This window comes from Neovison vison, chromosome 2 (genome assembly GCF_020171115.1).
Source record: "Neovison vison isolate M4711 chromosome 2, ASM_NN_V1, whole genome shotgun sequence".
Taxonomy (NCBI): domain Eukaryota; kingdom Metazoa; phylum Chordata; class Mammalia; order Carnivora; family Mustelidae; genus Neogale; species Neogale vison.
This window is the reverse complement of record NC_058092.1, coordinates 215529839-215542774: the sequence shown is the minus strand read 5'-3', so window position 1 is coordinate 215542774 and position 12936 is coordinate 215529839. Positions and strand designations below refer to the sequence as shown.

At 36.6% G+C, this 12936-nt stretch overlaps 1 protein-coding gene across 2 annotated transcripts in view; it reads right to left on the bottom strand.

Moving 5' to 3' along the window:
- SLK (STE20 like kinase) overlaps positions 1-12936 on the bottom strand; it is a 63920-nt gene that overhangs the window by 7317 nt on the left and 43667 nt on the right. The window contains exons 13-18 of one of the 2 annotated variants that reach the window (XM_044240448.1): positions 12452-12544; positions 4698-4827; positions 3888-4012; positions 2745-2933; positions 2068-2193; positions 1040-1153 (exon numbers count right to left, since the gene is read on the bottom strand). In XM_044240448.1, the coding sequence (XP_044096383.1) occupies positions 1040-1153; positions 2068-2193; positions 2745-2933; positions 3888-4012; positions 4698-4827; positions 12452-12544 (777 nt within the window). The remainder of the gene's footprint in view (positions 1-1039; positions 1154-2067; positions 2194-2744; positions 2934-3887; positions 4013-4697; positions 4828-12451; positions 12545-12936) is intronic. The other variant, XM_044240449.1, reaches the window with a different exon arrangement.

The following is a 12936-nucleotide window of genomic DNA, read 5'->3' as shown; positions in this document are numbered from 1 at the left end:
TCCTGGGATTGAGCCCCGCACAGGGCTCTCTGCTCAGCAGGGAGCCTGCTTCCTCTTCTCTCTCTGCCTGCCTCTCTGCCTACTTGTGATCTCTGTCTGTCAAATAAAGAAATAAAATCTTTTTAATAAATAAATAAATAAATAAACCTTAAATTTAAAAGCCCCACTAATAAGTGAGTTGGTCATTTCACTTCTTCTAGAAACACTTAGCCCACAGAAAGTGCTAAATGCAGATTTTTCTTGACAGATTGACTGATTAACTGGATAAACGGAAGAAAGGAATAGCTGAAAGCTATAGCAGGCAGGAAAGCCAAGAGAAAACAAAGGTTTGAGTTTGAGAGTTAGCAAAGGGAGAGGATCACATAGTTATAGAAAAAAATGAGTTGAAGAGGTTGACCAATCAGGCCAGTCCAGCAGGGAGTCAAAAAGGAAGTACAAAATGGTAAGATGGCTGATAGCTAGATGGGGGAAGGGGAGCCTTTCCTATTTTACTAGATCGTGAATTTACCATCACACGAGGGCCCTGTAAATTGGCTCCTGTCAACTTGTCCAGACTAAGCTACCCTCACTTTCTTCCTTCTCTCCCTCCTAATGCCTACACACAGGCACACTCCCCCAGCGCCCCAACGGCAGGGAGCGACTTGTGATTCCTATACACATCCTTTTCACCCATTCACTTCTCTGTACTTACAATGCCCATCACACCCCAACCTGTCTGTATGCCTAGCAAGCTCTTACTCACCCTGAAGTCTCACTTGGCTTATAACGCATCTTCTCTGTAAAGCCTCCCTAACTTTCCAGGCAGGCTGAAGTACTCCTTGTCCTTGGCCTCAACACTGTGCTCCTATCTCCTGTGCTCACCTCCCTCACAGCAATGATCCTACTGAACTGTAATTGCTTGTCACTACATTCTGAACATTTGCGGGGACAGGGACTTGGTCTCTTCATCTCCTGTCCCTGACATATATTAAACAGCTAATAACTGGGTGGATAAATGGACGAACACAAACATATTTTATCTAAAGCTTTAAAAAATTACCTTTTTCCTGGGTCTCAATTTCTCTCTCCATTCCTTTAATTCTTGGCTGTGTTCCTCATCTAACTCCTTCAGTTTCTGAGTCTCATGCTCAACCAATAGATGGCATTTTTCATTCTGAAAACAAAATTTGTATTAAAAACTTTCAGGTCAACTAAGAAATTTTTTACAAATGTAATTATCTTCAAATAATAAAGCATTTATTAAACATCAAACTATTACTGAGACTCAGGCTCTCCCCTGAAAACCAAAGGCTAAGAACTATGAAATGAGTCATAGCTTCATTTCTGCAAGTTTATAAGCTAGATCTATTATTTACCATATGAAAAGAACTTAAATAGAATTAGTTTGATCCTGTTTCTTCTAAGAAGGTTTGCTCATAAAACTGACACTTAAGGGCATCTTATATGGATTTTCCCACTGTTACCAGAATGTGGGATTAGGAACTATTCTACTCTAGTAAATTAAGCAAATATGTGGAGTATCCATAATGTACACACTATTCTGAAATTTTAAACATTTTAGGCTACATACCAGATGGGCTGCATATTCCATGCAAGGCCCCAAAACAGTCCCCCTAAAGTAACCTTTAAATTTCTTAGGGGAAAAATTCTCATTTCTTTAGTTTATCATTTTCAAACACCTAGAAGAAAATGATCTATTTCTCCCTAAATGAAATTTTAAATTCAAAATCTGGTAACAAAACCACCTATCTCATATTGAAAACTTTGTTCAGTTTCTCTGCAAAATAAACTAAAATTACTCAGTACTGCTTTTGAAAGACTCAACTTCTTAGGTTATAATGTAGCCTCATGTTTATATTAATCATGTTACATAAGAGCTAAGTAAGTGCCGACGATACTAACCTGCTCTTTATTTGGGTCTATACAGAAAACAAAACCTCTCAATCCCAGCATTTTCGGGAGGAAAGCATACTCTATTTTGGTCGGCTACCGTTCTGCCCGGACCAGCCGCTTGTGCTTGTGCTGCCCCGTCCCCACCAGCTCAGTTTCCATGCTCCCGTTTCTGACCTGCAGCTGGTGCAGCTCCCGGACATTGGCTTCACACTGCAGCTGAAGATCCCGCATTTGATTTTCATGTTTTTGGTGCTGAGCCATTCTCTCATTTTTCTGCCTCTTTTCTTCTTGAGCAGCAAACTATAAATAAGAAAAACGGTTAACAAGCAATTTCTTCATCTTCCAAAGGAGTAATTAAGGAATTTAACAAGATTTAAAGTACAAATAAACTAAAGTTGCAAGTAATAATAATATGCTGTAACCTGAGCTGGAGTCTACATTATGGCTTTGGTGGGGAGAGGGGGTGCTTCTGATTAAAACTTTATTCCTCCTATCTGCTTAGTAACCTCAGTTCATTTGTGTGTGGGACCCATGACTACAGAAGCAAACTGAGCTCTATGTTTTAACTTCAAAAGTTGTCCAAGTCACCTAATTCCCAAGACTGGTCTTAGGACCAGCCTAGCCCAAGATCTGGTGTGGGGCACGGGACAGAGGGCTTTGCCCTCTGTGGCCACCAGCGTTGGAAAACTAAGTTGGTATATGCCACATATCTAGCCCCAACTCATAAAGCCAAAGAGAACATCAACAAGCCCAAGGTGGCTCGAAATGTTTACAACATAATTACATGACACTTCTAAAGGACACTCATTTTTTTTAAATCTAAAAAAGAGGAGAGTAACTGGCTTATTTACCTGTTTAATTTTGTCACGGTCCTGATCTGGTGTGGCTGTTGGGTTAATTCTCAAGCTTTTCTTAAACATGGCCATTCGAGTCTTGGCCTCACTGCGCTGAATCTTAGGCAGTCTTGCTCTTTCTTGAGTCTGTCTGTTTTTTAATTCCTCAATAAGTCGTTGATTATAACGCTGCATTTGTTCTGTTTCCTAAGAAAGTATCAAACAGAATCCTGTGATGTAGATATAACTCAATACTCAATACCCACATGTATGCTCAAACATGTCATTTTATTGTTGTTTCTCAAAATTGTTCTTTCCTTTGTTGCATTATCAACCAGCAAGCTTTCACTCAAAATATAATTTATAATAAAAATAAAGCTTTTGGTAATAACAATCTTTTTTTTTTTTTTTAAGATTTATCTACCTATATTAGAGACAGAAAGAGAGCACAAGCGGGAAGGGCAGAGGGAGAGGGAGGAAGATCTCAAGCAAACTCCATGCTAAGTACAGGAGCCTGACAGGGCTTGATCCCACAAACCCAAGATCACGACCTGACTGCAACCAAGTCGGGACACCCAACCAACCTGTGCCACCCAGGGGCCCCTCATGAGTCTTATATTGAAATTCTTTTACTAAGTCAGGGAGCCTACATTTTTAAGATACTTGGACCATAAATGGAGCCGCAAAAGCTACCTTTGAGACAGGAAGATTATAATGTAGAAGAGGACTTAAAGCACTGTACTAGTCACCTTCTGTGAAATTCAGAAAGAAGTCTGCGATCATGATAAGACACAATTAATTATTTAAACCTCACCAAATACATTTTAGGATTAAAAAAAGAAAGAAATCTAAAATTCATTCTCTAAGTAGAAGTTACAGAAAAAATTCTGTAAACTTTAAAAAGTAAACTTTTATTTTTTTAAAAAATATTTTATTTATTTATGAGATAGGTAGAGAGAGGGAGAGCAGAGAGCACAAGCAGGGAGATGGCGAGAGGGATAGAAAGAGAGGCAGAAGCAGACGCCCCACTGAGAAGGGAGCCTGCCACACAGGGCTTGATCTACAGACCCTGGGATCATGACCTGAGCCAAAGACAGACGCTCAACCCACTGAGCCACCCAGGTGCCCCTAAAGAGTGAAACCAATTTTCCTTTCATTAACCTTCTCATGGCGCTTAAGTAGCTGATGTCTTTGCATGAAATACTGATCTTTAAGTTGCTGTTTAAGCAGCTGGTGTTTTTCTTGTAAGTGTCGTTCTTCAAGCTCCCAAATTGCAGCTTCTCGAGCTAGAAGAAGAAAGCAATTTTGAAAATGTCACTTTGTTCTTTTTACACATGTACTTTGGTCTTCATTTTTATATTCACATAAAAGTGTTCTATAAATACTAACTTAAACACACAACGACATTCTGAACTAAAAATGAAAGATTACCAGAGTACAGGTAATATTTATCATCCCTTACCATTCTGTTCTCATGTCCTATAAACAGAGAATGTCCCATCACTAACACCAAAATTCCTTTTAATCATCTTAATGAGAAATTTTAAAATATCAGCTTTTTATTAAAGGAAATAAGTGCTTAAAATTCCATTCCATTATGTAGCCATTAAGTATACCAACAATCGTAAGGCATAACGAGTATACAAAACTATTCAGGTAAAGTTCTAGCATGATCTGAACAAAAAGATGTTTTAAGGATAAATGTTTGCTGTTTACTTCTCTTGTCATAAAGGCAATTATTCCATGTCTTACAGTATACAACTTTATAAAAAATTTTAAAATTTAAAATTCTTAAAATTTAACATGGTTTTTCCTATTAACCTCAATTTTCTTTATCTTTCACCACTCGAAGAAGAGCAATCAAATAATTTCCAATTATTTGATATAATGGATATGAGATATATCCACACACCAGAGCCATGTCTTCAGGTATCATTTTGCAACATACATATGCTGTGTAATTTCATATACCTCTCATGAGTTGCTGTTTGTTATTCAGGCACTCTCTTTCAATATTGGCTAGCTCTGCCTTCTGCTGCTGGATGATCTTTTTCAGAGAGCCATCTAATTCTTGTTGTTGCTTCTGAACAAATTCCTGTTCCTATCAGACACAGTTAACCATCAGTTAAAAAGCATCTACTGAGTGAAACATCCATTTATCTATATGACTATATTAGTGGTTAACAAGACTTCTAAGCCAAGTTTCTCAAGTTAACTGGATTTAAAATTCACCAATTATATAGCACATATAATATAAATGTATTAGTCACTCAATTCAAGCCCAGAGGAAAAGTACTAGAATAGATAATATTCTAAACTCACTATTAAAAATAATACACACAGGCAACCCTCTCCAGTCCCCTCCCTCTTCAGGAGCTTTGCACTATCACTCAATAACCCTTACTAAACTCTCAATAAACTTTGTTTTGCTGCCCACCAGAGGGGGGAAAATACATACAAAAGAGGTCTATAATTCACTCATAATTAAAATGCCCTATTACATGAACAGCTTTAAGAAAAAAACAATTCAGAGCTTCAAAACGGACTATTCGTTACACTATGGTGTAGACACAACAAGAATAAACAAGAAATGCCTTTTAGGAAAAAGAGAATAAAGAGCAAATAAGTAAAACACATATCAGAATTTTAAATATCTCTATTTTTCCAAGAAATAGTTAGGGAGAAATACCATGACTACACTAACAGAGAAAGACAGCTTCTATATCTACAGTAGTTGCCTAAAAGAAACAACAGTTTGTAGAAAATGAGAAACAGTACATTGCTAGAGAAAAGTGAACTAAGAAGAGTAAAGTGAGTTAAGTTTTATAAATATATATACACAAAATTCCTGATAATCAGAGAATTCTACCAGCATGTTGGGGATTCACTCATTCATTCAACAAATATTTACTGAGTACACACTATTTTGGCCAAGTGCCAAATTTATTCTTAAAAAAAAAAAGAAAAGGAAAATGTTAAAGTGAATGTTTAAGAAAAGGAAATGTTAAAGTGACTTTTGGTCTTTGTGCTAGATCACACATTTACAGAAGGAAGAAGTACTATCCAAAACGAAGAAACATAAGGTTTGCCAGTAAATGTTAGCTTCTCCATCCCTCTCTTGGCAGTTACAGCAGTCTGTGACTAGAAAAGGGATATTCTGATAAGTTTGAGTGTGGATTTAGAAATCTAGGATTGAAGATGCGCTCCACCGAAAATCCCTCCCCTTGCACATCCTAGAGAAGATAAAACCCCAAGATCCATGTGGGTCTATTCTTTATGCATTGGACAGAGTCTGACAGAGTCTGGATCACTACCAGCCTCGTCTTCAATACATGAGGAGTGAGTCTAGCAGTGTTCCTCAAGGTGTTTGCTTTACTACTATGTCTTTGGAGGCAAGAACTAGATTGTACCATTCGTGACGTCCTGTTAAAATCATACAGAGTAATAAATACTGCTCTCTTATCTGTGTCAAAATTTGTACTTTAGCATAATTACAAATACACACTAGCAGAAAGACTAACGAACTGCCTCTATAAAATACAACTGTGAATAGACTACAGTCACCTACAACACTTTATCACAGAAAAATAGCCATAATATTTAATTTCAACTATTTAGAATAAGGCCTTTTGAGTCTTAAAGAGATGCAAAATCTCCATGCCTATCTTTTCAGCAATTATAACAAAGAAAGTTGTTTAAGCTTTACATTTCCCAACAATAACACCTATAATATCACCTATAATAAAAATTACATTGCTCCTCTAATTGTTCCTGTAAAATTTCTAAATGTAAACTTGTATAATAAAAATATAATCTGTAGCTATATCAAAGGGTTTTCTTTTTGTTCAACACTTGTACCGTTAATTTGCATAAAGGACTTTTAAAATATATCTGTGCAGACAGAAACAATGGGCTCAGTATTTAATTACTCTAGATATAAACATTACATGTAGACTCAAATCAAATGCAGAAGTTTAAGATGGGGCCAAACTAATATTTATGTGAAAATTAAGAAGAGTAAATATAAGCCAGTGCCACTAAAAAAGTGAATGCAATTCCTCGTCAATTCAATTCTTGGTTATATTATTGTAGTATAGTTATGTCTAGATTAAGCAAGATGAGAGTTCAGTTCAAAGAAAACCTTTACTAAATACTTAGTAAATGTTGGACACTGTACTAGTTATGGGGTTACTAAAATTAAAAAAAGACAATATTGCCTTTAAGGAGCTTCTACTCTAGTGGTTACAAATTGGTTTCAACTGTCTATACAGAGAGCAGTGGGTCCCTTCCCTGCTATTGCATTTTCAAAAGTTCAAACGTAAACCACAGAAAACTGAAAGGTAGGATACAGGGTCTGGAAAGCATGACATACAATGAATGAAAGGAGGAACTACAAAAGTATGTCCTGAAACAGCTAATACATAAGGAGAAAAGAAAAGCTAAGACTGTTATATAGGAGGAGGCAGAATTAGCATTGTGGTTAGAACTGCTCCAGAAGATAAAACAACGATTAACAGGTAAGATAGGCTATGTATGCAAGCGCTTCTGGTCACAAGAGTTAGCAAAGACACCAGTTGCCTTACAGAGTCACAGACTTAAATAATTAAGCAGAATCTGGATGATTACATAGCCAAGAATACTGTGCAAATAATTTTCTTTCTCTTGCTCTCTTTCTTTCCTTCACTTATTTATTCATTTTAAGTAATCTCTACTGCTAACGTGGGGCTCAAATTCACGACCCCAAGATCAAGAGTTACACGCTCTTTCAACTAAGCCAGCCAGGTGACTCAAATAATTTTCTATATTAAAGCTAAAATTTGAGGGGTGCCCAGGTGGCTCAGTGGGTTAAGCCTCTGCCTTCGGCTCAGGTCATGGTCTCAGGGTCCTGGGATCGAGCCCCACATTGGGCTCTCTGCTCAGCGGGGAGCCTGCTTCCCCCTCTCTCTCTGCCTGCCTCTCTGCCTACTTGTGATCTCTGTCAAATAAATAAATAAAATCTTAAAAAAAAAAAAAAGGCTAAAATTTGGGATATCTGGGTGCCTCAGTCATTAAGCCTCAGCCTTGGGCCTGCTTCTCCCTCTCCCTCTGCCAGCCACTCTGCCTGCTTATTCTCTCTCTCTGTCAAATAAATAAATAAAATCTTAAAAAAAAAAAGCTAAAATTTACCTGAAAGGTCCAGGTCCCTCACATACTAATTCATATATTTTTATTACCTCAAAAGAAATGAAACTTTATTTTTATTTTTTTAGATTTTTTTTTTTTTGGACAAAAAGAAACACAGGAAGAGAAGGAACACAAGCAGGGGGAGTGTGAGAGGGAGAACAGGCTTCCCATGGAGCAGGGAGCCTGATGTGGAGCTTGATCCCGGGACCCTGGGATCATGACCTGAGCTGACGGCAGACACTTAACGACTGAGCCACCCAGGCGCCCCATGAAATGAAATTTTAATATTATTGAGCTTTTATTAAATTTCCTAAATTTCATTAAATTTCCTAAATTTCCTAATAAAAGTATAGTATATTCATGTTAGAATTTTTCATCAGAAATTCCTCTCAGGATCTAAAAGAAAAGGGATCTTACATTCCAAAAAGATTGAACAAATTACATTTACCTTAAAAAAAAAATATGTGAATTGATCACTAAAAGTAACAAATAATTTTAACTGAATGAACACATAAACTTTAAAATGAACGCCCTTTCAAAGTACAAGTTTAAATGCTGATAAGAAATTTTATCATATTAATCAGATAACTATTAATATTAAAAGTACAACTTTGGGTTCTAGAAAACTGTAGGAAAGGGTTATGATATATTGGGCTATTTGTACAGAATTTGATCCTAACTCAAAAGAAAAGCTAAAAATGGTAATGATCAGAAAAGTGATCATAATTCAAAATTTCTCCCTCTTGTTAAAAAAAAAATTAATGTTTTGCCTACCCTTTAGATAACTATAGAGCCCAGTAGTTGCCAATAAAAAGAAGAAAAAGTCTAATTTCAGGAGAGGGGAAGGGAGGGGTTGAAATCAAGCTGTATTCTATCTACTCCAGTTGTGTATATCAAACATCACAAACAAAAATTACAGAGTTAAATGAGCTAGTCACTTCCCTATAGAAACTGTGAGAAAGAATACAGCCTGGAATTCCAGACTTAATTAAAACTACAGCAAGGAGAACAGAAACTCACTATTCATTACGGACAATTTGAATAGCGAAAACCAGAGTTAAATGGAACTTTAATCACCAATTTTAATATGGCTTTTCTGACCATATCCATAATTAAAACATATATGTAAGCATAAATGCAATCAAAATGTCACTTCACACAAAGATAAAAGTCTACTCACAGCATTCAATTTCTCACATGTGCAAAGCTTATAAAATACTACTGGGAAGGTATTTCTTGAAAAAGATGAAAATCTCAAAATTTGTGGTGAGGGTAGACAGAAAAATGAACACTATGATAAGTGTTCCAATTCCAGCTCTACCATTAATGTCTTTTCTGACTTTAAACAGACCACTTAGTCTTCTGTGCCTTGATTTCCTTATCTGTAAAATGGATACACTCCATCCCTATATTAGGGTGGTGGCAGTGAGAATCAAATGTGGAAACTCTTTGAGGAATACTGCACTATAAAGTTTGTTTCAGGTTATTACTATTATTGTCATTACTGACATTATCATCTATCAGTCTTCTAGATTTTAACAAATGAAGCGAACAATGAAAAGGCACATGTGAGCTGAAGAAAAAGCAGATAAAACAAGAGAAGGCATCCTCCAACAGACACGTGGGACTTACGTCCTGCAACTGGGCCTTGAAGACTGCACAAGATGACAACTGAAAAGACTGAATCATGACCTGAGCAACACCCTGTGGATTAGAATACAATGCACCTCCCAGGTGAGAACACAGCTGATGACTTTTTGTAAATGGAAAGAATAATCACACAAATATTGAGTTTCAGGAGGTGTAGAACAACTTACTTAACAGACAGTTCTCTTTCTCATCTGTAAAAGGAAGGTTTGGAACTAGATCAGTGGTTTCTGAACTCTAGTGTGTATTGTTGTTTCTTAAACCAGTCAAATCCTCTTTTAAAAAATATACCATAAAATGTATGAAACAGATGAAACGGTGCTGTGTTACACGAAGCGGAAGCAGGGATCCAGAGCTCCACAGTCCTCTCTTTTTGAAGGATCCTCGAGGTGCTTCTTCCAAAACTCAAGAGCTCCTGGGAGTAGTTTAAAAACCACTGAACTAGATGATCAAATACATCCTGGTTCCATGACTGTATAACTATGATTCACAAATTCTAAGAAAATTTAAAATAGACTCTGCAAAAGTTATTGTTTTAGCACCTTCGTGAAAAGCAGCAGCAAAGGGGAAATATTTTTAAACTTGTTAGATTGCTAAATTCTTCGTTAAATTTACAAAAAGAATTTCACTATTGCTTTCAGCTTTAGTTGAAAACATAGGCTAGCGTCCAAAATTTTATGAAAAATCACCAACAAAGGTTTAGTAAACAAAGAATCGCCTAACTCCTTCAACACCAAATTCTCAATTTCAACTCTAGCATCTGAAATGTTAACCTTTTGGAATTTAAAAAGTCTATACTCCTATAGGAGGGAAAATCATATTGTTCTTGTTTGAAATCCAAATTATCCAAAATTAAATGTGTGGCAAGCAAGGACTTCCTCTTCAGCTACCCACACATGACCAATGACCACTGGACTAAGCTGACAGGCGTTTAGATTAGACACAGAAATAACAGCTTAGACAAGAGACGCAGTACAGTGTGGTGGTTCACATGTGCTCTCATTTCCTCCCCTGCCAAACAGAGGAGTAGTGAGAGTAACTACCTCATATGTTGTGACGTTCAGTAAGTTCATGCAGGTGAAGTACTCAGAACAGTGCTTGACACATAGTAAATGCTGTGCTTGCTATTATCACTTTTTTAAAAAAGATTTTATTTATTTGACAGAGAGAGTGCGGGAGAGGGAGAAGCAGACTCCCCGCTGAGCAGAGGGCCCAACACAGGGCTCAATCCCAGGACCCTGGGATCAAGACCTGAGCCAAAGGCAGAGGATTAACCAACTGAGCCTCCCAAGAACCCCTTACTTGAACTAGTAATTCCCACACTAAGCTAAGACAAAATATTTCACTGGCTCAAATAAAAAAACATTTTTTTAAAGCATCAAATTTATTAAAATAGGCTAGTTTTGTTAAAATTTTAAATTCCAAAATATCTTCCTTATTTTTCATGGTGTTGAAATATTCCCTCTTTTAAAATGATGGTGACAAGTAAACAGCAGTTTCAAATACCCTTCTCAAAATAAAATAAAAATATCCTTCTGGGGGCACGTAGGTGCCTCAGTCATTAAGCATCAGCCTTAGGCTCAGGTCATGAGCCCAGGGTCCTGGGATGGAGCCCCACATCAGGATCCCTGCTCAGTGGGAAGCCTGCTTCTCCCTCTTCCACTCACCCTGCTTGCATCCCCTCTCTCGCTGTCTCTGTCAAATAAATAAATAAAATCTTAAAAAAAAAAATCTGGGGCACCCGGATGGCTCAGTGGGTTAAAACCTCTGCTTTCGGCTTAGGTCATGATCCCAGGGTCCTGGGATCGAGCCCCGCATCGGGCTCTCCGCTGGGTGGGAAGCCTGCTTCCTCCTCTCTCTCTGCCTGCCTCTCTGCCTACTTGTGATCTCTGTCTGTCAAATAAATTTAAAAAATCTTAAAAAAAAAAAAAAATCCTTCTGGGCAAAAAGAGAAGATTTTTAAATGTCATTCCATTTGTTATGGTCCCCGGTGGTTTTTGTTTCTTCTATCTTTATTCACAGGTCTGTAAAAGTTTGGGAAACACTTTTTAAATCACATAAAACCACATTCCACATTAAAATGATAATGGAAAACAGTCATTAATATATAATCCACATCTCTTCTTCCTTTAACTGATATGTAACTACAAATTGACCTCACTTCTCTCTTTGCTTCCAGGCTGAGCGTAAACTTAAAGAAAAAACGATTCCTAGTAAAAAAAGACCTTATAGAGTCATGTGAGATAATTCTAAAAAAATCTGTTTAAAATACTATCTTGTTTAATTTTGTAAATAATTCACCCTTCTTTGTAGGCCCAGCCTTATCATAATCTAGAATCAAGTTTATACAGGCAATATATTTTAACTGCTCAATTCTGAATCAAAAAGAAAAACATACTTAATATTCAAAATCTGGTTTTAAATTATGTTGTTGAGTTTAATAGTAATAAATATCAGATCTCCATTTAACATTACCATTCACCCTGTTCTTTTAACTTCCAACTTTATAAAATAATGGTCTTTTAAAGAGGCATTCTTTTCATATGCACAAAGCCTGTACACTAATCCTCTATATTTTGTCATAAAAATCTGCTAGCAAATACTAACTACTTAAAAATATAAGCTTCCATCATGATTATAATAAGAATACAATGGATTACACATTAAAACACTTGTTTAATTCATTTGGAGTCAGCTTTTCAAACATTCCACTTAATTTCTTATTAGCAACATTTAAATGTCACCATTAGTGTGATTTTAGTTCTATATAAAGAATGCTCTGGGAACCTTTGTATGAGCAGAAGTCAACATCATATAATAAGTAAAGCAGGAGTTTGCCCTTTCAACCATGGTTTACTGAGGTGCGAGAATAATACTGCTTTCTGTTTTTAGTAGCATTAAGCTGCTGCTGTTACCTGAGCATGCTGGCTTTGTGCAAGCTCCTCTTTCCTGCGTTTCATGAGCTCTTTTCTCAGCTCTTTGGGTGCTTTCTCCACTTCATTTATAACCTACAGTGTATAAGCATGCAGGAGGTGGGGAAATAATACTTTCTCCACAGCAAGCATTTGTGTGAGCAGACAAGCTACAAGTCAAAGATTAAAGCTGTTAAAAAGTTCAACATGCAATAACATAGGTGTTAGTTCGGTGAAAAAGAATGAAAGGATAGAACATGCTTAATCTCAGTGCAGAAAGGGCCATCACACCACATAAAGGTTAATCAGATACTTAATTATCCCTAAATATTATTCTCTCTTAAAGATCCAAAACACTCAGTAAAGGATTATCAGCACCATTGATTCTGAACTAAAGATGATAAACTCAACTGACCTTCTTGGAAGATCATAAAACTATAAACATATCTACTGACATCATTTGAAATGTTGAAAATAAGCAAAGTTAA